The following is a 21,308-nucleotide window of genomic DNA, read 5'->3' as shown; positions in this document are numbered from 1 at the left end:
TAATGTCTCCCAGAAGTACTTGTCTTCCATTAGACACTAAGTACCCAAGAGAGGACACTAAACTACACAGTTTCATCGAGCACACCCCAAGGGAGAACTCGAAAATTCACATTTTTCCATCAGGATCATAAAATGAGAGAATACAGCTTACAACATTCTCTTAAGTCATTTTTTACATCACTTTATTACAATAACAAAATATTACCTCGATTGATTATAACAACGGAATATAACAATGTTATCAGAGTTACAGAGGAAGAATGTTTAATTTAATAACATGGTGGAGCATTAACATAGTGGACATTTTCATACAAGAGATGCTAGCAGATTTTACATCTTTTCTTATAAAAACTTTTAGTGAGGGTTATAAATAAATACTACGATCATAGCGGGAAAGGAATCCTCTCTGAGCCCACTAGGAGGACATGGTGTAGCTCGACCCCCTATAATTTGTCCTCGAGCTTGCACACCTCCTGGCAGTATGCTACCATGAGGGGGCTTTTGTAGGAGGATTCCTTCATGACTTGGTCGATGACCAACTCTGAGTCACCGCGGACGTACAGCCACATAGCGCCGAGCTCGATGGCGATGCATAGTTCGTTGATGAGGGCCTCGTATTCCACAGCGTTGTTTGAGGCAAAAAAATGGAGGTGAATCACGTAGCGGAGCCTGCTCCTGTTCGAGGAGATCAGAACCACTCCAGCCCCTAAGCCGGGCGCCATTATGGACCCATCGAAGTACATCATCCAGTACTCGTGGGTGACGTCTAGGGTTGGGAGCTGGACCTCCGTCCATTTAGTGACAAAGTCCGCGAGAGCCTGAGACTTAATAGCGGTGCGGGGGATATACCTAATGTCATGGTCCATTAGCTCGAGTGCCCACTTGGAGATTTGGCCTGCGGCGTCGTGGTTGCGGATGATGTCTCCCAGCAGGTATGAAGTGATGACCGAGACTTCGTGGTTAGTGAAGTAGTGTAGGAGCTTTCGGGTCGCCATCAGCATGGCGCATAGAAGTTTTTGCACCTGGGGGTACCAAACCTTAGCGTCGGTGAGTACCTCCCTGACAAAATATATGGGTCGTTGGACCTTAAGGTGGTGTCCCGACTCCTCCCTTTCAATGACTAGGGTGGCGCTCACCACGTGGTTGCTTGCTACGACATAGAGGAGGAGGGGTTCTCCCTGTTTGGGAGCGACGAGAATTGGGGCCGATGTCAGTGACGCTTTGAGGCTTTCTAGAGCCTGCTGTGCCTCTTCAGTCCAGACGAACGTGTCTATCTTTTTAAGAAGCTTGTAGAGAGGCATCCTCCGCTCGCCTAGCCAGGAGATGAACCGGCTTAGGGCGGCCAAACAGCCGGTGAGCCTTTGTACGCCCTTAACGTTGCGTATAGAGCCCATGTTGGAGATGGCCATGATTTTTTCAGGGTTGGCCTCGATGCCGCATTCGGACACGATGTATCCAAGTAGCTTCCCCTTTGGAACCCCGAAAACACATTATTTGGGATTCAATTTGATGTTGAACCATCAGAGGTTCACGAACGTCGCGGCCAAGTTTGTGATCAGATCGCAAGCTTGAGCCATTTTGACCACTACGTCATCAACATAGACGGCGATTGTTGGTTTTGGTCGCTCGACTTGGTCAGGCTGGTCGAGCGGGTCGATTTGGTCCATGAAGCATTGCTGCATGCACCATTGATAGGTGGCGCCAGCGTTCTTCAGACCGAAAGGCATGGTTACATAGCAGTACGAACCATACGGGGTGATGAATGAAGTTGCGAGTTGTTTGGACTCTTTCATCGTGATCTGGTGGTAACCTGAGTAGGCATCTAGAAAGGAGAGGATTCCGCATCCTGACGTGGAGTCGACTATTTAGTCTATGCGCGACAAAGGAAAATGGTCCTTTAGACATGCCTTGTTGAGGCCAGTATAATCAACGCACATTCTCCATTTCCCGGTCTTCTTTTTAACAAGAACAGGGTTGGCAAGCCAGTCAAAGTGGTATACCTCATTGATGAATCCAACCACCAAGAGTTTGGAGACCTCCTCGCCTATGGCCCTGCACCTCTCATCGTCAAAGCGACGCAGTCGTTGCTTGGCAAGCTTCGAGCCTAGGACAAGGCGTATTGCATGCTCAGCGACCTCCCACGGTATGCCTGGCATGTCAGAAGGTTTCCATACGATGACATTGCGATTGGCGCATATAAAGTCAGCGAGCTCGCATTCCTATTTGGTCAGGAGCTGGGGTCCGATCCGCACCATCTTGGTTGGGTCGGTGAGGTCGATCCCCACTGCCTTAGTTTCCTCGAGTGGGCGGAAGGCAGTCGAGGAGGTTGGCTTGTTGCAGTCCGGGACTACTGGAGTCGATGAGTTGATGATCGTAGTGGCGAGCTCGTAATGCTCGTGGTCACATGTGTAGGCATGCAAAAAGTTGCTACCCACAGTGATGACGTCGTTCGGTCCTGGCATCTTCAACTTGAGATAGGTGTAGTTGGGGATCACCATGAAGTTGGCGTAGCATGACTGCCCCAAGATGGCATGGTAGGACCCTGGGAAGTCCACCACTTTGAAGGTGCGGACCTCTGAGCGGAAGTTGGCTCGGTCGCCAAACGTGACAAGCAGATCAATCTGCCCGAGCGGGTATGCCTATGTTCCTGGGATCATGCCATGGAAGGGAGAGCTCACTGGGCGGAGCTCCGGCCAGGGGATGTGCATGGCATCGAGGGTGTCGACGTAGAGGATGTTGAGGCCGCTAGCTCCATCCATCAGCACCTTGGTGAGACGCTTCTTGCAGACAATGGGGTCAACGATGAGCAGGTAGTGACCTAGTCTGGCGATGTGGGAAGGATGGTCCCTCTGATCAAAAGTGATTGGAGATTCTAACCAGCTAAGAAAGGAGGGGACGACCATTTCGGTGATGCATGCCTCTTTGTAGCGCACTTTGTGCTGGCGCTTAGAGTAGATGGCATCAGATCCTCCGAAGATCATGAGGCATTCCTCAGGATCAGGAAAGTTGTCCCCATCCTTGCCCACCGCACCTCCTTTTTTGGCCACTGTCTCCTTACCCTTTTCTTCTTTCGGTCCGCCGGCATATCGCATAAAGGGCTTTAGGAGTTCACAGTCCTTGTAGAGGTGCTTGACGAGGTAGGCATGGTTGGTGCATGGGGTCTCCATGAGCTTGTCAAAGTGGTCATACTAGCCCTGCTAGGGCTGCTTGCCCACTTGATCGGCCACGGCAACCAAAGCGGAGTTGGCCTATCGGCGCTGATCCTTCTTGTTATTTTTGCCCCTTTGCGTGGAGGAGCCCTCGTCTTGGTCCTCGCACTTGGCCTTGCCCTTGTCCGGGCATCCACTAAAGACCGCTTTGACCACCTCCTCGCTGGAGGCGTGGTTCATGGTGACGTCGAGCAGGTCACGGGTGGTCAGGGACTCACAGGTTGTCCCAGAAAGGAATGCGCTGATAACGTCCGCGTCGACGACATCAGAAAGGGAGTTGCATTATTTTGAGAACCAATGGATATAATCCTATAGGGACTCATTGGGCTCCTACTGGCAGCTCTTGAGGTCTTAGGAATTCCCAGGACGGACATACGTCCCCTGGAAATTCTCAATGAAGATCCTCTTGAGGTCCGCCGAGTCACGGATGCTGTCGTGCGGGAGGAATTCGAGCCATGCTCGAACATGCTCCCCCACGTAGATGGGGAGGTTTTGAATGATGAAGTGGTCATCATCCACTCCTCCGACTCAGCAGGCGAGCCAGAAGTCTTCGAGCCATATACTAGGATTCGTCTCCTCGATATATTTGGTGATGTTGGTAGGCGTTCGGAAGCGCTGTGGGAATGGTGCTTTCTGGATACGATGGCCAAAGGCCCATGGTCCTGAGCCATCCGGGCTAGGACTCCAGTCGTCCGGTTGGTGACCATGTCTAGGGTGCGTTTCCCCGCTCCCCTCGATGGTCTGGCCAGGGCCCATACCGCCTGCTCTCATCGCCCCATGATGGACGTCATCATCACGCCGGGCTTGACGCCGAATGTTGATGACATTATGAGCGTCTTGGTTCTACCCGAGGCATTCATGCATAGGTGGTCGGTGTGGAGCGGGCGTGGGGTCAAGCCATGGTGCAGCTATGGCCTCCTGTTCCGTACCTAGCGACTGTAGTGGTGAGCGGATGGAGCGATTCGACTGGTGAGCCCCCATTCCCCTGGTAGGGAAAGAGGCCACGTGTCGGTGTCACGACGTGGAGCTCTCCACGTGTTGAATGGTTGTGGTTTCCACCAGCGCCCAGAGGTTCTGGTGGACCGCCTGCTCCTGGGGGTCGACAGGCTCTAGAAGGCCGCACAGAAGAATCGCCGCAGCGGCGATGTTCTGGCTAGCCCAAGCGAACTATGGCGTATTGTTCCCCCAATCCATGATGTTGTGCTGGACCAGGTGGGCGCGACCCCGGGCACCGCTCGCCGGGTTACGCGCACATGGCGCAGCGTGCTGCGCTGAGCGCACCGGTGCAGGTGGTGGCAGGCGCTACCGCCTTTGTCGTAACTCGTCGCCGTGCTCCTACGTGGGGGCAAGGGCCTCCACATGAGGGTCTAAAGGGGTGTAGGTCTATAGAGACTCTGCTACCACCAGTGGCTGTCCCAGAGCATCCACCATAGCACACTCCTAGGACAGAGAGCGGCGAGGTGCCATGACATCACCGACGCTGGAGCCGTCGCTCTCAACCTCGTCATCCATGAGGTCGTGGAAAGAGGCGGGAGCATAGCCCGCCATCCCCACGAATTCGGATGTGAGAGGGGGCGGCGTCCGCATCTTTCAGAGCCCCCATGCGTACGTGTCCACGGGAGACGCAAGGCCATAGGGGAACCGGTTGCATGGCAGTTTTGATGAGGACAACAGGGCCCCTCTAAAGATTCGGTGGAAGATATCAAATAGCAAGTAAAGAACAATATGTACGTTACTCATAGTGGGGTTTGAGCCCAGCGTGGGCTCAGAGCGAAGTGCAGGCGTCTCGTCGTTGAGGTCGCTAGGTGGCCCAGAGCCGACGGAGGGCGCTCCTCCTTCGACGGGCATCGGGACAAGTGCCTCCTCGCAAAGGCGATGCATGCCGAGCTAGTCGGCAATGATGTCTAGGCTTTTGAAGAGGAAGGTCTGGGAAGGCTTGAAGACGGGAGGTGTAACACCCTTGGTGTTACGCTGTACAATATATTGCTAAAACACTGCATGTGCATCATGTTTATGTGATAGTGTATGAAATATAATGTGTAAATAAATTCTTGTGACTTGAAACATTTATCGAAAATACAAAACAAATGTTATATTTTATGTCGTGTTATATCGCTTAGAGTTCTAAACGAATTTTTATTGAACGAAAATGCTATAGAACGCATACCCGGTACTTTCATAAAATTTGTAGTACAAACTTCATAGGTGGCGATAAAATACTTGCGGTCGAGAACGGGATTCGCTAAATAGCTTACTTAACAGCTTGGAAATCGAAGTTGACGCGAATCCGAGCGAGGCTAGCCACGTGCGCGCTGAGAGTTGAACGGCGGACCGCAAAGTCATGGCCACGTTAGCGGCGAGAAGGCAGCACTAGAGCTACGACTAGCGAGCGCACAACGAAGAGGGTGCCAAGGCTAGCTAGTGGTGCAGAGGAATTGGCGTGGGATAAAGTGGTGGAGGTTGGCCACGATGTGGGCGGTGATGGTACATAACGGCACGGTGGCGGGCAAAGTTCCAAAAATTGGAGCTCGGCCTAACCGTAATCAAGGTAGGGGTGGGGTCGGCTGGAGAGGGGGCGTGAAGGTAGAGACACGAGCATGAGGAATTGATAAGAGGTGCTCGTTCTCTGGCTTCACCATGAGGCGACGCGACGGCGGCAAAAAGCAGAGCGAGAAGAGAGAAAGAGAGAAATGGAGCGTGGCAGTGGGCTTGGTTCGTCCATGCCTTGGCGGGACGCAAGCGGCGGGACCGGGAGGCCCACGCGCCGACGCTAGCCGACTGGCGTGCGCGTGTTCGACCGGCATGGCCCGCGTGCCGCAATGCCATAAATGGCATGGGACGGCGGCACGGCCACATGTCGCGGCATCAAAACGGTCCAGCGGCACAGCACGATGCAGCGGTTACATCGTACATGCACGGACGCGACGACGGTGGCAGCGTCATGATGCGAGGCAGTAGTGGTGGACGCGACAGCAGTTGATGGCACCGGCAGTGGCTCCGTCGCGGCGTGGGCGAGGCAGGCGTCAGTAGCAGCAGCTCCGCGCGGTGAGGCCAGCGGCAGCCGAACCAAAGCTAGGCCAGAGGCAGCCATGGCCGGCCGCGTGCAGCAGTGCGCGCACGCGCGACCAACGCGGCGACGCGGCCAACCAGCTCGAAACCATGTCGTGCATGAATTTTAAAGCGCTCAACACGACCAAACGGTTGCTCCTAAGCCTAAACCGTCTTCATCATGCTCAAGATGGCACATGACACTACCAAATCGAGCTATAACACTACACCACCCTTTAATCCAATCTCTCACAATAAATTGCTAAACATAGCAATGTCTAACTGTTGGCAGAATTGAAAACTTCTAAGTTTTTGAGCTGAATTTGACTTCCATTTGCGATTTCTAAGCTAGTGGAAATATTGGCTAGTAATATCATTTTTCGACCGCAAGTATTTCATTGTCATCTACAAAGTTTGTACTTCCAACTTTATTAAAGTGTCACAAATATCTTCTATAGCATTTTTGCTTAATAAAAAATGGTTTTAAACCCTAAGTGATATAACATGACTATCGAATCAACTTTCGTTTCGTATTTTTGTTGATCGTTTTGAGTTACGAAAATTGATCTACACACTTTATTACATGCATTAACACATAAACATGATGCTCATGACATGTTTTAGTAAATGATTTACGGTGTAACACCCGCAGTGCCATAAATGGCATGGCGACGGCGGTCCGGCCTCGTGCGCGCGGCATCAAAGCGGGCCAGCGACGTAGCGCGGTGCAGCGGCAGGCGACGCAGTGCAATGTAGCGGGCAGGCGCGAGTGCGACGTGATGCGACAGCAACAGCAACGGCTGCGTCGCGGTGCGGCAGCGCTCAGCCGGGCAGAGCGCGCCAACGCCGCTACGACGCGCCCCTGCAGCCTGGTGACCGCGCCCAGCCCAGAGGGCTAGCCTAAGAACGTGCTGTGTAGGAATTTTAAAACAGCAAGTACCACTAAACCATTGCCTCTAAACCGAAACCGACTTCACCACGATCAAACTGATACATAAGGCTGTTCAGCCAAGCTAAAACACCGCATCACCCTCTAAGCCAATCTCTCTAAATAAATTGCTAAACTTAGCAATGTCTAGTTGTTGACAAACTTTGAAAAATTTCTAAGTTTTAAGCTGAATTTGATTTCTATTTGCGATTTCTAAGCTATTGAAAATATTAGCTAGTAATATCATTTTTCGACAGCAAGTATTTCACTATCATCTACAAAGTTCATATTTCAAGCTTCATTTAAGTGTCACATGTGTGTTCTGTAGTATTTTTGCTCAATAAAAATTGGTTATTTTAGGCTACAAGAAATTTATCAACAGCTTCTATCACATGCATTATTACACAAACACGATGCTTGTAACATGATTTAGTAGTTAGTTTAGAACGTAACACCGAGGGTGTTACATTATCGTCCAGATACGTATGTCTTGGTTTACCTTATCTCCACATTGGTTGACCGCGTCAGCTCTTACGAGCCTTGTCCTCGATGGCTGTTGGTAGTGATCATGTACACGAGCGGTGCAGGTTTGCTGGCCCATATGATGGGCAGCAGATCAGCAGCATGTTCGGTTGGCTGGTTCGTATCGTTGCTGATTCGTGAAAAAGTATTGCTGGCTAGTTTGTGTGAGAGAAAAATACTATTCCAACTAGAAATTTACGATTATTTATGATAAGCCACAGCCAAACAAACATGCTGCAGATGGCCAGTATCATGGCTTCCATACTTCTATTGGGCACTTATTGAAGAGAGTACGACAAAAGTGAACAGGGTAATAGTACAGTACCGTGACTTCCGTACTTCTACGCGTGTATTGATTTTTATAGATTTAGCGTCTGCATTTGGAGAGTATGGAGGAGGGTGCAGCGTATGGCCCGTCCAGGACGCCACGCGCCACGAACTGGTACGCAGCTTCAGTGAGATGGATCCCGTCCCAGGAGATGTGCCTGGACGGGTCAGGGCAGAGAATCGACGTGGCGTTGCAGGCGATGAGCTTGCCAGAGTTGTGGGGCCCGCCGTCGCCGCAGCACGCGGTCAAAGCAACGTCCTTCCTGAACCCTGCATTGGCATGCGCGAATAGCGCGATTGTATCGTAACTCGGAGCATGCAGCAGTTGCAGTTCAAGACTTGAAACGGCGACGACGATCCTCCATGCATACCGTGTTTCTGGGGGCTGCGGGTGATCTCCAGGATGGCGCCGTAGTAGTCGGCGTAGACGACGACGGCGACCGTGGGATCCCGGGGACGGATGTAGTCCAGCATGTGCCTGAGCGCGCGGTTGTGCTCCTCGGCGAAGTCGTTGAGCCACCTGATGCAGCCGGCGGCGTCGTAGTCGCCGGGGTCGTTGCTCTGGAAGATGGTGAGGTACCTCGGGGCGCAGCCCATGGGGATGACTCCGGGGACCACGATCGTCTTTGCTCCAAGCCCGATCAACACCTGCTTATCGTTGTATATATACATATTTACATGGAGAGACATTACGACTGCATGAACATAGATAGTTTTTGCTCCGTTCAAGTGCATACCTTGGTAGCGTTTTCAATCTTTTTGATGACCTTTGGGAGCAAGGGCCTGATCTGGGCCGTGAAGGATCGGTTCTGGAAGAAAGGGTGGTTGTAGTCGTTAAACCCAATCTCCCCCAACAGGAAAAGAGAGCTCGACATGATTTCCTGCCGCTCTGCATACATGCATGCATGTCACTTAGCTTGATGAATAATTAATTGTCCAAAGCTTTCTTCCTGTACATATATGCATGGAGTGGAGGAGCACCTGGCCCGGTTGGGGCGAGCATGTGGAGCACGCGCTTGAGCCACTCCAGCTGCACGTCCAGCGAGTAGGGTGGCAGGATGGTGAGGTCCAGCCCCATGTCCTTGAACAGCTGCTGGCTCAGCGCCGTCGCGCCGGACACCGCCAGGTTGGCTCCCGCCCGGAAGTCCTCCGCCGTCTTCCCGAGGAGGAACGGTGTCGAGAGCGGCAGCTTCAACGCCTCCGCTGCAAGCAAGTGCACGTACAGGACGCATGTCATCAACCGCATTGAACCAACCAACAACTACCAGTGCTGGAAATATATTACCCTACCAATGAAGTCGACGATGAGCCGGCCGTCGCAGAACCGGCCGGTGGGGCGGCGGAAGAAGGTCTCTCCGTAGGGGAACGCCAACACGGATCCGTTGGGGGACAAGCTGGCAAAGTTGCCGGTGTCGGTCAACGAATCGCCCAAGCTGAACAGGCGCGTGTAGCGGCAAGTGCCGGCCGGGTACGACACGGCGGCGTACGGGCACACCACGAGGAGGAGAAGGGGGAGGACAACCACTAGGGAAGACGCCATCGATGTCTGCTGATCTTCGTCCTAGCTAGCTAGCTACGTCTCAGCAATGGCAACTTATTAGAGGTTGCACGCATTCACGGTTGAAATGTTGCCTTTGCCTGTGTTAAGCACATGTGAGATTCATACATACGGTTGAAATGTCGAAATAAATCTCGAAAGATAATATGCAACACTATAGTAGTAGAAAAATAGTAAAAAATATTGAAGTTGACCCAAGGCTAGCCATCTTGTCAAATCTGCAGTTGTAAGCCTGCAGGCTGAAAAGTACTGTTCGCTGATTTATTGTGAGAGAAAAACATTGTTCATTTGCTGAAAAAATATAGCTGATAAGCCAAGTGAACAGGGCCATGTTGCGCAAGCAAGATCAGCACGTGATTTTCTTGGGAAGATTGCTGTTGGTTAGTCTTGTCATCCTCGAGCACGACCGAATTGATCACGAGACTAAATTCCAGAAAAACCACAGCAACACACCGCCGGCCTATATATATATATATGCAATTATCACCATAAAGTCCGTAAGACACGGCTAGATGCATGGCATGGCGGTGGTTGGAGTGAGCGACGGCGACCGGCGGTGTGCCAATGGAGGACGCCACCAATTTGACTTGGATCATTTGACACAGCCATAGTAGCAGCTGCGGCCTGCGGACGCTGTCCTCTAAGTAAATTACTCCCTCTGTCCAAAAAAAAATGTAACAATAGGTTACGTGCCAGCAAAAGTGGTTCACGTTTGATCAAATTTATAGTGAATACTATTTATATTTACAGCTCCAAAATAATTTATTATAAAAATACATTTTGTAATTAATCTAATGATAATTATTTGATATCATAAATATTGATACTTTCTTATCTACAATTGATCAAACTTAGGATAATCATGATACTACGCTGAATTGCATTCTTTACTCACGGAGGGAGTACTTGTAAGCAGCGGCGCATTTGGCAGCTGGCAGCAGCTGCAGCGAACGGCCTTTACCAGCACAGGTTGAATGACAAAGTCAAAGAAATTCCCTATAAACAGCCTGTTTGTTTCATCGTAAACGATCATAGGTTATTTATTACTGACTGATTTAGTTTGAAAGAAAAATACTGTTCCAGCTTATAACCCACGATCGTATACGAGCAAACGAACAGGCTAAAAAACCACCCGAATATGACAAAGGAATTTTATAATCAAGTTGTTTCTTTTCTTTGGTAGGAACGAGTTCGATTTCGTTTTGCAGATTCGTGCTCAAACCGGCTAGATTTTCTTCCCCTACAGCGGGAAGATGTCCTCTAGCTATGTCACGTCGAAAATGAAGCACCAAACATGCAATTGTATTCAGTTTAAATGTTTAAATAATGATGTCCAGAAATGAGGCAATGTCATCGAATTCTCACAAGGGTCGGGTTCTCGCTTGTCCCCCACACATAAAAAAAAGAGAGAAGTCGTGGCTACACTCCTGCATCCCTACTTTCAAACTCCAGCCTTGATTGTTGACATTTTGACGCTCCAGAGCTACCCCTCAAGCTTCCCCAGTATGTCGTGCTCTCTGAAAAGAAGGTACCTGACATTTCAAGTAACCAGGTTAGACCACCAACACACCCAAAAAAGAAGACTATCAAACCTGAAAGAACTACGGCACTATGTTTGTACATGTTCAAATTGACATTACCTTTAGCTAAGAATTTTTGTAATAATTAGAACCAGGTTTAGTTAAGAACTCATATGGCACAATATAATGTACTATATAGAAAAATAATGACAGAACTCCAGCTTGGTTGACAAAATACTCCTAAGAATACTAGAAAAAACAAAGTCCCCTTTCAGACTACTACCACAACTAGTTAGCAGGATACATAGAAAAGTGACATCCTAAATTCTTAAATGGAAGGAGGTGGTAGTAAATGGTTTATAACCAGCTTAAACAAAACAACTCGATACCATGCTGTATTACCAGTAAAAACCCAGCTGGACGAACGTGAGCTGCTCGCTTCGCTATTCACTGGGTGATAGTTCATCAAACTACTAAATCACCATCCAGAATGCCAGTTTAAACATATCATTTTAAAGGTATCGTTGTTGAATTCTATGATTTAGGTGTACAAAGCAACAGCAACAGGAAAGGGAGGGGAGAGAGAACATAGTGCCAAGTCAAAATGAGGCCGTGTTTAGTTGGTCAAATTTTGAATTGGGGGTACTGTACACTTTCGTTTTTACTTAGTAATTAGTGTTCAGTCATGGACTAATTAGGCTCAAAACGTTCGTCTCGCAATTTCCAACCAAACTGTGCAATTAATTTTTTTTTTCGTCTACATTTAATGCTCCATGCACGTATCGTAAAATTCGATGTGATGGATACTGTAGCACTTTTTGGAAAAACTTTTTGGAACTAAACAAGGGCTGACATGCATATGTTAACATACTCTTTTTCAGCAAGCTTCACTTCTGTTCCACCATACTCCGGAAGCAGAACAGTGATTTTCTTGGGAAGATTGCTGTTGGTTAGTCTTGTCATCCTCGAGCACGACCGAATTGATCACGAGACTAAATTTCAGAAAAACCACAGCAACACACCGCCGGCCTATATATATATATATGCAATTATCACCATAAAGTCCGTAAGACACGGCTAGATGCATGGCATGGCGGTGGTTGGAGTGAGCGACGGCGACCGGCGGTGTGCCAATGGAGGACGCCACCAATTTGACTTGGATCATTTGACACAGCCATAGTAGCAGCTGCGGCCTGCGGACGCTGTCCTCTAAGTAAATTACTCCCTCTGTCCAAAAAAAAATATAACAATAGGTTACGTGCCAGCAAAAGTGGTTCACGTTTGATCAAATTTATAGTTAATACTATTTATATTTACAGCTCCAAAATAATTTATTATAAAAATACATTTTGTAATTAATCTAATGATAATTATTTGATATCATAAATATTGATACTTTCTTATCTACAATTGATCAAACTTAGGATAATCATGATACTACGCTGAATTGCATTCTTTACTCACGGAGGGAGTACTTGTAAGCAGCGGCGCATTTGGCAGCTGGCAGCAGCTGCAGCGAACGGCCTTTACCAGCACAGGTTGAATGACAAAGTCAAAGAAATTCCCTATAAACAGCCTGTTTGTTTCATCGTAAACGATCATAGGTTATTTATTACTGACTGATTTAGTTTGAAAGAAAAATACTGTTCCAGCTTATAACCCACGATCGTATACGAGCAAACGAACAGGCTAAAAAACCACCCGAATATGACAAAGGAATTTTATAATCAAGTTGTTTCTTTTCTTTGGTAGGAACGAGTTCGATTTCGTTTTGCAGATTCGTGCTCAAACCGGCTAGATTTTCTTCCCCTACAGCGGGAAGATGTCCTCTAGCTATGTCACGTCGAAAATGAAGCACCAAACATGCAATTGTATTCAGTTTAAATGTTTAAATAATGATGTCCAGAAATGAGGCAATGTCATCGAATTCTCACAAGGGTCGGGTTCTCGCTTGTCCCCCACACATAAAAAAAAGAGAGAAGTCGTGGCTACACTCCTGCATCCCTACTTTCAAACTCCAGCCTTGATTGTTGACATTTTGACGCTCCAGAGCTACCCCTCAAGCTTCCCCAGTATGTCGTGCTCTCTGAAAAGAAGGTACCTGACATTTCAAGTAACCAGGTTAGACCACCAACACACCCAAAAAAGAAGACTATCAAACCTGAAAGAACTACGGCACTATGTTTGTACATGTTCAAATTGACATTACCTTTAGCTAAGAATTTTTGTAATAATTAGAACCAGGTTTAGTTAAGAACTCATATGGCACAATATAATGTACTATATAGAAAAATAATGACAGAACTCCAGCTTGGTTGACAAAATACTCCTAAGAATACTAGAAAAAACAAAGTCCCCTTTCAGACTACTACCACAACTAGTTAGCAGGATACATAGAAAAGTGACATCCTAAATTCTTAAATGGAAGGAGGTGGTAGTAAATGGTTTATAACCAGCTTAAACAAAACAACTCGATACCATGCTGTATTACCAGTAAAAACCCAGCTGGACGAACGTGAGCTGCTCGCTTCGCTATTCACTGGGTGATAGTTCATCAAACTACTAAATCACCATCCAGAATGCCAGTTTAAACATATCATTTTAAAGGTATCGTTGTTGAATTCTATGATTTAGGTGTACAAAGCAACAGCAACAGGAAAGGGAGGGGAGAGAGAACATAGTGCCAAGTCAAAATGACATGCATATGTTAACATACTCTTTTTCAGCAAGCTTCACTTCTGTTCCACCATACTCCGGAAGCAGAACAGTGTCGCCTTCACTCAGAGATACAGGGATCAGCTTACCAACCCTATCACGATCACCAGGGCCAACAGCAATGACTTTAGCAGCGTTCAGCTGCATTCAAAAATAAAGTGATATGTTAGGCCTAAAAGAGACATGAAAACTAAAAAAAAACATGATAAAAAAACAGTCCACAAACAACTAAAGCTAAAAAGGAAACACCTTGATTCAATATATTTGAACTCACTCAACCTACATAAGCATGCATCGATATTGCAGCAACTTTACAAGCAGTTCACACTGCAAGTATTAATCTAGAAGCTCCTACAACCTACGGCTCCATAAAACTCCATTAACAAGAGTACACTTGCATAGTTATCAAGGCAGTAAGGGCGTAAGGCGAGGTGTGACAACTGACTACTGCCTCGCGCTTAAGTGGCTGTGGCATGATGTGAGGCGACACCGCACCACTCAAAGGAAAATGCAAAATAGCAGGACAGAGCCGTGGAGGATGGAGAAAAAGAAATGGGCAGTAAAAAGTGGGCTAGCCCAGCCCACCAGGCAGAGGCAGCCCATGTGCTCCTCCCACCTGGCATGAACCTGCATATTAAGAGCCTGTTTGGCATGGCTCCAGAGCCGAACTCCACCCCAGAGTCAGGTGGAGCTAGCCAAACACCCCAACTCCAAAAAATATTGGAGCAGCCCAACTCCATGGAGTTTTTGGAGCCCCAGTACAAATTTGTGGAGCACCTCTTCTCCTGCTCCGAAACCGGCCAAAACAGAGGTAGACATGGAGTTGGGGTGAAATTACCCGCAATTGCCACTGGTTACACAAGTGAATCGTTATTTTTTCTATTCTCCCTGCCCCGACCCCTTCCCCTTCACGCGAGCGCCCACTCCCCCGACCCGACGCCCTTCACGCGAGCGCCCACTCGCCGCCGTCCGCTTCCAGGGGACGAGCAGGCCGGGCGGCGCCGCCCCCCCCCCCCCCCCCTCTCTCCGCCTCTCTCCCCCGCCCCCTCCCTCCGCCTCTCTTCCCCGCCCCCTCCATCCATCCCCCACCGGCGGCCGGCGAAGGAGAAGACAAGGAGAAGGTCATCCTCAACCCTAACCCTAGAGAAGGGGAAGAAGGGCGCCTCTCCACCCACCGGCGGCCGGCGAAGGAGAACAAGGGCGACGTGAAGGCACCCCCGACGCTCCCCCAACCTTGCAAGGTATCCCCATCCCCATCCCCATCTCTATGCTGTGTGTTTTTTTTAAGAACAGTGAGTTCATGGTTTTGGAGAACATGATGTGTAGAATTGTCCTGTGCTAGGTCATGTTTTGAATTGTTGTGTTGAGTTGGTATAGATGCCGGAAATTGTTTGGAACGTAGAGAACCTTCGGATCCTTTGTGGTTTGATGGCTGAGCAAGTCGAGAAAGGAAACCGGCCAAATACTTTCTTGAATTCAGTGGGCTATGCTGAGGTTGAGAAAGGATTCAAAGATCGGACGGGTATTGTATTGACCAAGAACCAAATCAAGAACAAGTGGGACAAACTGAAGGAAGATTTCAAGGCATGGAAAAAGCTAACAATGGGGCAAACAGGAATTGGTTGGAATAATGGCACTATTAATATGGATGATGAATGGTGGAACAAAGCTAAAGCTGTAAGTGCTTGTTTTATGAATATCACCTACTTCTTAAATTAATTGATGGTGGAAGAAAGCTAGAGCTATAAGTATTTGTTCTAATATGTGTTGCTATTTTGCATATTTTCAGTCTATTCCAGGCTGTGGGAAATTTAAGAAGCAGCCACTTCAAAATGAAGAAGAGTTAGCAATTTGTTTCCAAGGTCTTGTGAATGTTGGTTCTGATCATTGGAACCCTTGTGGTAACACTCCTACAGTGGCTGTGGATGATGTTGTTCGTGTGGATGATGAAGTTGCTGCACTAGGTGCGACACAAGAAGAGGATTTAGATGAGATTACCCCTTCCCCTAGTAGTGGCAAGAGACCGGCAAGGCCTTTCCATGTTACAGGCAAGAAGCCTAAGACAGCCAATGCAATCCTCATTCAAGAAGCATGCACTAGTATGGCTAGTTCAGCAAGTGCATATGCTGCCAAGAAAGAAGGAAAATTCACTAATGAAGAAGTGATGAAGGCAGTAATTGAATGTGGTGCTACGTATGGATCCGATGAACACTACATTGCCACTTCATTGTTTGTCAAGAGGGAGCAAAGGGAGATGTTCATGACCTTACCTACTAATGAAATTAAGAAGAATTGGCTCACTAGAAAATATAATGACAGGCTTGCAAAGTAGGAGTGCTTGTCTCATGTATCCTTTGCTACCTTGATGTGTCGTTTGCTACATTGCTTTGTTTTAAGGCTTGTAATAATTTAGATTATTCCATGTTTGACAATTATTTTTAAGGCTTGTTTTAAGGCTTGTCGTATGAATGAACTCAGATTGTATTATTCCATTTTTTTCCTTGTTTCACAATTATTTGTCCATCAGCTTGTCACATGGTTGACCTTATTTTTTCTATAATTTGACCTAGGGTTCACAGATGTCTTCAAGTGAAAGTGGTGACAGTACTGATGATGACGATCAATTTTTTTCTCTCATTCAAGGTGGTGCAAATCTTGCTAAGGCTTATGTGAGCCTTTATATGGACAAGGCACCACCAAGGATATCACAGCTGAGTGGAATGGGATGGGTGACTGAGACCCTAAACACTCCAGGAGAATGCCACAGAATGTTTCGGATGAATGAGCGCATCTTTCTGGATCTTCATGATAAGTTGACTACTCGTTATGGTTTGCAACCATCCAAGTTCATAAATACTTATGAATCACTAGCAATATTTTTATTTATATGTGGTGGCTGTGAGACAAATAGAAAAGGGCAAAATAGGTTCAAGCATTCTGGTGAAACCATTAGTAAGAAATTTCATGAAGTTCTTGATTGTGTGATTGCAATGGCTAAGGATTACATAAGACCAATTGATCCCAATTTTCGGTCAGTTCACAAGAGAATTAGAAATGACAAAAGAGCATGGCCACATTTCAAGGATTGCATAGGAGCACTAGATGGAACTCATATTCTAGTGTCTCTTTCACCTGAGGAACAAGTTAGATACATTGGAAAGTCAAGAGTTCCTACTCAAAATGTGCTTGCCATTTGTGATTTTGATATGCGTTTCACATATGTGTCTGCGGGGCAACCGGGGGCTTATCATGACACAAGTGTACTGTACCATGCAATGGAAGTGGATAAGCAGGCCTTCCCGCATCCTCCTGAAGGTAAAAAAATAACTTACATTTTGCATGGTCAATTATAACTCGAATTCTTATGCTATTTTTTCATATCCGCAGACAAGTACTATGCTGTGGACGCGGGCTATCCTAATCGTCCAGGTTACTTATCTCCATACAAGGGTGAAAGATATCATTTACCAGAGTGGCATCGAGGTATGGAACCAAATACTCCAACAGAAAAGTTCAATCGGATTCATTCATCTGTTCGTAATGTGATTGAACGTTCATTTGGACTATTAAAGATGAAATGGCCAATTCTTTATAAGATGCCCCATTTTTCCATGCTAACACAAAAGAAGGTTGTAGCTGCATGCATGGTCGTCCACAATTTCATACGTGAGCATGCTAGTGGGGATGTGGACTTTGCTAGATTTGATCGAGATCCGAACTTTGTGCCAACTATCCCGGAAAGGTACAACAAGTATGCTGTGTCTCGCCATGCCTCTGATACGTCTACTAATGAAGCAAGCTTTGTGACCATGGACACATTTCGTGATAGTTTGGCTACATCCATCGCATTAGCTTGGAATTAATGTAATCATGTTCTTAAACTTTGTATCTTGGATTATTTGGTTGGACGTGTATGTCGGATTATTTGATTTCATGGATTATTCGGATTATCTAAGAAATATTTGGATTATCTAAGAATTATTATTTCAGATTATCTTATATGTTGTTGGAATTTATTTTATACCTTGATTTGTGCTAGTAGTAGTACGAGTACGAGATGTCCTTGTGCAAACGAATAAGCTGCTGGGATCAGTACGTTGTGCAAGGGCAAAATGGGCAAACAACACTGTCTAAACACAACTCTAGAGCTCAGAGTACCAATTTAGCCAAACTCCCCATCCCCTCTCTCAAGCGCCGTCGCTCCCCTCTCTTGCCTCCAGCGCCGTCACTCCCATCTCTCTTGTCTCCAGCGCCATTGCACCTCTGCCCCTCTCGCTCGCGCTTGCCTCTCTCCTCTCTGCTGCTTCCTCTTCTTTCCCAAACCACTCTGCACCCCCTCTGATCGACTGCTGGCGACATCCCCTTCTAAATCAAGAGGTTGACAAGCAGGAGACAGCAAAATCAAGCTAACAGCAGCAGAATCAGCAAGAAGCAAAATCAGATGGGCCAGCAGCAGAATCGAGGGGAGATGCGGAATCAAGCGGAATTGAGGGGAAGACGACAGAATGGTGCGGTGACTGCATACACCTAAAGCGGCGGGACGTCACCAGTGGCCTCTGGCAACCCTAGACCGCTCGACGATTAAGCAACGCTTTAATAACCAAGTACACTCCCGCTACCATGTAATTGATGCCCAAATTGTTTAAGTTTGCCTTGATAGCGGAACAAAAGTTCAGCACTAGAAGCTTCAATACCAGTATACCACAGTTCATAAGATTTGATTTTGAAACTGATTCACGAATTCAAGCTACCCGCAGACTTAAGGTATGATAACGGGAACAATCCAAGAGCATAAGTTTGGATATCGCAGAGTGCCGTACTAATCTAGTAGTACTAGTAGCAACTAGCAAATGAAACTTCAAGGATACACGTGAGGAGCCACCAACTAGTTCACAGAATACTCGAACTTCTAGCAGGTAATCTTCTCATGAGAAGATTGTCAACGCTGATTATCAATGCCCAGCACAATATCAGCGACACAAACTTAAAACTTTTCCCCAAAAGAGACACTGGATGATTTGGCTCAGTTTCCCCTCACTTGCACCCGCCGCGAACTCGAATACCGAACCAGATCTACAATACCAAACCCCCACGCCACGATGGCCACTGATGTACATGTACAATACAAACCACGCTTGGGGGGGGGGGGGGGGGGGGGGGGGGCATACAGCAAAAGGAGGAACAGAGCGAGATCTATGTATCCGTTACCTGCTTGGGGGCATACAGCAAAAGGAGGAACAGAGCGAGATCTATGTATCCGTTACCTGCTTGGTGGTCTCCGGGAGGAGGATGCCGCCGGCGCTCTTCTTGGGCTGCAGCAGCTTCTCCACCAGCACCCGGTTCAGCGAGGGGATCAGACGCTTCGCCATGGCCGCGAGGAGGTCTAGCGCTCGATTCTTCTTGGGGAGCAAGTCGATGCGGGGTTGCGGTGGCTTTACTGTTGCCGCGGCTTGCAGGGTTTAGGGTTTATTTGGAGTGCGGCCGAGGGTAGGATGGGGAAACCGTCTCCAGGACGCCTAGAATGTTCGACCGAGCATAGAGGACAGAGCGTCCAAGGTCACACGTTGGGCTAACGGCCTAACGTGCAACTTAATGGGCCGGCCCATCCTGAAGATGTTCTTATCATGTGGGCTGCAAGTTGAGCTTTTCTTCCTTTTATTTTTCCTGCCTCCTGCCCTAATCAATTAATCATAAGTATATTTTCTCAAAAACAAATCATAAGTATATTCCCCTCAAAAAAATCAGAAGTATACTGCATACGTGTTCATCTAGACATGCTCGAATTCAAATTATTTTTATCTTTATTATAGGTATCGATAGGTAAACTATATATGTTGGTAACATGAGTTTAACATTCTTAGATTTATTATGAAACTGTACTTTCATAATATGTAACTCTTCTCGTTTAAGATATTGTATTTTTATGTATAGATATTGTGTTGCGCAAGTTAAAGTATTATATATTCGCGATAGTGTAAAATGTCATAAAGGACACATATTTGTTAGAAGAGAAAGTATGATTTAGAGACAATCATATATGTTTGCAATCTCGAAAACTTAGGATCTATAAAGATTTTGTAAGATAAATGAAAATGAATTCTTTGAGTATGCCAGGAATGAAGAACACTTGAGTATTCCGATCAGCATCTCTCTGAATCAGAATCAGAACAGAAGACATAGTCATGCAAATCAAACCAGGTAGCAGTATGCGACAGTTGGGCCAACTCAAACTTAGGATTTATCTGTCATGCCAAATCAAAAGTACAAAACAAATAAAAGCAACAATTCCATGGAAGATTCTATGCATGATTAGGTACCTATCTAAGAAAGAATTGGCAAAAACAAAGGCAACAAGAACGAAAGAAAAGAATCTGAAGAGCTGGAGCGTGTAGCAGCACAGCACTCGCTGAACCAGCCCTCCTATCTTCTGTTGTGAAGTGGATTAGACCCAGTGATGACCTCCCTCTTCTCCTCCTCGCCAATCGCATCTCCACCTCCCTTTGTGACGCGCTCCATTAATCCATTCGCAGGCACCTCGCCATGACGACCCGCTAACATTCTTCTCCCTTGAAGCAACCTCACTGCAGCTCCTCCATGCTCATGCTGATCACAACAGCAAGAAGAAGATGAGCTCCCTGCTGCACTCTCTGCAGCCTGCAACATCAACACCAGAGATACAAGCAGCAGGACTACAGGGATGAGCTTGGGCTCCTTCCTCCTGCGCAGCACCATCCTCTGCTGTCTGTGGATCTCTTTAACCAGCTAGATAGCTAGCTAAGAGCGCATGAACGACGAGCTGATGATGATCAATGTGGCTAAGCAAGATAGTAACTGGTTCAGTTAGACGGGATGAGCTTGCTGTTGTGTAGCAGCTAGTGGATTAGGTGCGCTGAAACCCTGGGGGAGGAGACAAAGCTGAGCTGTAATTGTTGGCTTGCCATCGATCAGGTTCTGCCCGGCCGGCCTCATTGGAGACTGCACGAAATCAAATTGCGTGCTTGGTCAAGTTTTTTACTAGTAGTCAAAGCACGTAATTAAGAGTCATTGATTGATGCCGGCGAAGAGAGATTTTGTCCCTGTTTAGTTCCAAAATTTTTTCCCAAAAAGTACTACAGTACTCATCGAATCTTGCGATACGTGTATGGAGCATTAAATGTAGACGAAAAAAAACTAATTGCACAGTTTGGTTGAAAATTACGAGACGAACGTTTTGAGTCTAATTAGTCCATAATTAAACACTAATTGTTAAATAAAAACGAAAGTGCTACAGTAACCCAAATTCTAAAATTCAGCCAGCTAAAAACGCGCTTTATAAACTATACGGTGGTCAGTAGTGCGTGCTTGATGTAGCAGTGTCAGTGTGTCACAGCTCGCAAGTACTAGTACAGTGTTAGAAGCTTCCTTAAAATAAGCGTTAGCACTGTCTTTTATCTTGACTTGCACAGGAAGAACTAATAGTACAGATCAGCAGCCATAGTATC

At 47.0% G+C, this 21,308-nt stretch overlaps 5 protein-coding genes and 1 long non-coding RNA gene across 6 annotated transcripts; 2 read left to right on the top strand and 4 right to left on the bottom strand.

Annotated features, from left to right (window-relative positions):
* Window positions 1-443: 443 nt before the first annotated feature.
* Window positions 444-1,001, bottom strand: LOC136465861 (uncharacterized). The gene has a single exon (XM_066464433.1). The coding sequence runs from the start codon at window positions 999-1,001 to the stop codon at window positions 444-446; it is 558 nt and encodes a 185-aa protein (XP_066320530.1).
* A 6,893-nt stretch (window positions 1,002-7,894) lies between these two features.
* Window positions 7,895-9,686, bottom strand: LOC136498724 (GDSL esterase/lipase At1g28600-like). The gene is made up of 5 exons (XM_066494553.1): window positions 9,325-9,686; window positions 9,016-9,237; window positions 8,772-8,923; window positions 8,406-8,682; window positions 7,895-8,304 (listed from the first exon to the last, which is right to left on the bottom strand). The coding sequence occupies exons 1-5, from the start codon at window positions 9,572-9,574 to the stop codon at window positions 8,075-8,077; spliced, it is 1,131 nt and encodes a 376-aa protein (XP_066350650.1). The 5' UTR covers window positions 9,575-9,686; the 3' UTR covers window positions 7,895-8,074.
* Window positions 9,687-10,762: 1,076 nt separating this feature from the next.
* On the bottom strand, window positions 10,763-12,047 carry LOC136498740 (uncharacterized). The gene is made up of 2 exons (XR_010769748.1): window positions 11,984-12,047; window positions 10,763-11,124 (listed from the first exon to the last, which is right to left on the bottom strand). It is a non-coding gene; the product is annotated as an uncharacterized lncRNA (long non-coding RNA).
* An 804-nt stretch (window positions 12,048-12,851) lies between these two features.
* Window positions 12,852-19,320, bottom strand: LOC136498676 (10 kDa chaperonin, mitochondrial-like). The gene is made up of 3 exons (XM_066494550.1): window positions 19,092-19,320; window positions 13,829-13,968; window positions 12,852-13,213 (listed from the first exon to the last, which is right to left on the bottom strand). Exons 1-3 carry the CDS (start codon window positions 19,194-19,196, stop codon window positions 13,165-13,167), a joined length of 294 nt encoding a protein of 97 aa, XP_066350647.1. The 5' UTR covers window positions 19,197-19,320; the 3' UTR covers window positions 12,852-13,164.
* On the top strand, window positions 14,949-16,159 carry LOC136498708 (L10-interacting MYB domain-containing protein-like). Its single transcript, XM_066494552.1, has 2 exons — window positions 14,949-15,504; window positions 15,617-16,159. The coding sequence occupies exons 1-2, from the start codon at window positions 15,205-15,207 to the stop codon at window positions 16,157-16,159; spliced, it is 843 nt and encodes a 280-aa protein (XP_066350649.1). The 5' UTR covers window positions 14,949-15,204.
* Window positions 16,394-18,391, top strand: LOC136498692 (uncharacterized). The gene is made up of 2 exons (XM_066494551.1): window positions 16,394-17,142; window positions 17,215-18,391. Exons 1-2 carry the CDS (start codon window positions 16,407-16,409, stop codon window positions 17,688-17,690), a joined length of 1,212 nt encoding a protein of 403 aa, XP_066350648.1. The 5' UTR covers window positions 16,394-16,406; the 3' UTR covers window positions 17,691-18,391.
* Window positions 19,321-21,308: the final 1,988 nt, after the last annotated feature.

The sequence above is a fragment of the Miscanthus floridulus genome, chromosome 1 (assembly GCF_019320115.1).
Source record: "Miscanthus floridulus cultivar M001 chromosome 1, ASM1932011v1, whole genome shotgun sequence".
In the NCBI taxonomy this organism is placed as follows: domain Eukaryota; kingdom Viridiplantae; phylum Streptophyta; class Magnoliopsida; order Poales; family Poaceae; genus Miscanthus; species Miscanthus floridulus.
Note: the sequence above shows the minus strand (reverse complement) of the source record. Positions and strands in the feature narration are given on the sequence as shown.